Source organism: Quercus suber, unplaced genomic scaffold, assembly GCF_002906115.3.
Source record: "Quercus suber isolate HL8 unplaced genomic scaffold, Cork oak 2.0 scaffold_89, whole genome shotgun sequence".
Taxonomy (NCBI): Eukaryota; Viridiplantae; Streptophyta; class Magnoliopsida; order Fagales; family Fagaceae; genus Quercus; species Quercus suber.
In genome coordinates, this window is record NW_027069554.1 from 607,320 (window position 1) to 609,038 (window position 1,719).

The 1,719-nt window shown below is 37.6% G+C and overlaps 1 protein-coding gene across 1 annotated transcript; it reads right to left on the minus strand.

Moving 5' to 3' along the window:
* Positions 1-442: 442 nt before the first annotated feature.
* Positions 443-1,230, minus strand: LOC111992261 (pentatricopeptide repeat-containing protein At3g22470, mitochondrial-like). The gene is made up of 3 exons (XM_065774241.1): positions 1,023-1,230; positions 724-845; positions 443-637 (listed from the first exon to the last, which is right to left on the minus strand). The coding sequence occupies exons 1-3, from the start codon at positions 1,228-1,230 to the stop codon at positions 443-445; spliced, it is 525 nt and encodes a 174-aa protein (XP_065630313.1).
* Positions 1,231-1,719: the final 489 nt, after the last annotated feature.

The following is a 1,719-nucleotide window of genomic DNA, read 5'->3' on the forward strand; positions in this document are numbered from 1 at the left end:
GATTATCTAGTGGATCAATTTACCGCTTGGAGGGCGGTGAAGACAGGAAATCAACTAACATGCTTTTAGTGTAGGAGTCTGCTGAAAAGCCCCTCTTAGCCATCACATGAAAAAGTTCCATAGCCCTTGATGTATCATTTTTTTCTTAGAAATCCTCTAATAATTGTATATAAGTGCAATCATTCGGTAAGCATCAAGTCTCATCTATTCTTTTAAGTAACTCACTTGCTTCATTCAATAACCCTTCATTACAAAGTCCATCTATAATTGTATTATACGTACTAACATTAGGTTGTAATCCTTTGTCAGAGAGACTAGAAAATATTTCCCTTGTAAGTATTAGTTTCCCAGCTTCGAATATACCATCATTAAGGATATGGTAAATCACAATGTCATTGTCCATCCTAGTATCCTACGACTTTCCATTTGTACAAAAAAAAATTCATTGCCTCAACAAAATTTTGGTTTCTGCATAGTGAATCCAACAATGTAGAGTAAGTAAAGATATCTGGAAGCTGTCCATGAGCTTGCATCTCATTAAGAAGCTCTTGCACAGCTTTAAGACTCTCAAGGGAACACAGCCACAAATAAGAGTGTTGTAAGTAACAGTATCAGGAACCAATCTCTTACTATACACCTGCAATAACCTTTGATCAAGATGTTATAGCACCAAGCATCAGGATACCAAGCCCTCTCAAGCATCAAATCATATACTTTTCTTGCCTCATCCATCTGATCCCGCATACAGAACTCATCCATGAGTATACTGTAAGTGACTACATTGGGCATCACACCTCTTTGAATCATCAATTCAATCACACATCTTTGTTCAGTAATGAACCCTTCTGTACAAAGCATATCAGTAACCAGCATATACACACATAGTTTGTAATTCCGGTACAATTTCCCCACGCTCCATTTCAAAAAAAACCCGATAGTTCTACACACTGATGTGAATTGAGTAGCCCATGAATCAAAGAATTATAAGAAACAACATCCATGGAAATGCCTTTACGTTTTACCAATCATTTCTAACAATAGACTCCAACCCTCAATCAGTAGCCCATCTATGCATAGACGGTCAATGATAACACTATACACAACTCTATCAGGCTTACATCCTCCTCCTTCCATCTTCCTAAGCATACCCATAGCCGCACCTGTTTTGCACAACCCATTTACCATTGTCCCATAAGTAACCACATCAGGCCAATACCCTTTTTCCACCATTGCATTCGGCAACTCCAACGCTTTCACTATTTTACAATAAATACAAAACCCATTGATCAAAATGGCAAAAGTCCTACAACCAGGCTCATACCAAGTTTCAGAATTGTACCCAACACTAAAAACCCAAAATCCAGCCGATTCAAATTGCAATAACAATTGGTCAAATTGTTCAAAGTACAAACATCAGGCACAATTTCAAACATACGCATTTGCTTAAACAAAGAAGTCATGGCCAAATAACATTCCATTTGTGCAATTTTGCCTGAAATCTGGCTTGAACTTCCCACTTGATATCCCGCACTATGGTCTCTTCCGTTCTAACAGTAGCATGTTGTGACCCCATTGCAGTATCCTATCTCAAGAAGAAAGCATGTCTAGGAATAGCACTCAAAAACCATATTAACTTCCACCAAGTGACCTCACAGACCTTAAATCCAATAGTATCCCAGGAAACCGAATTTCTGATTTTTTTTTTTTTTTTTTTTTATA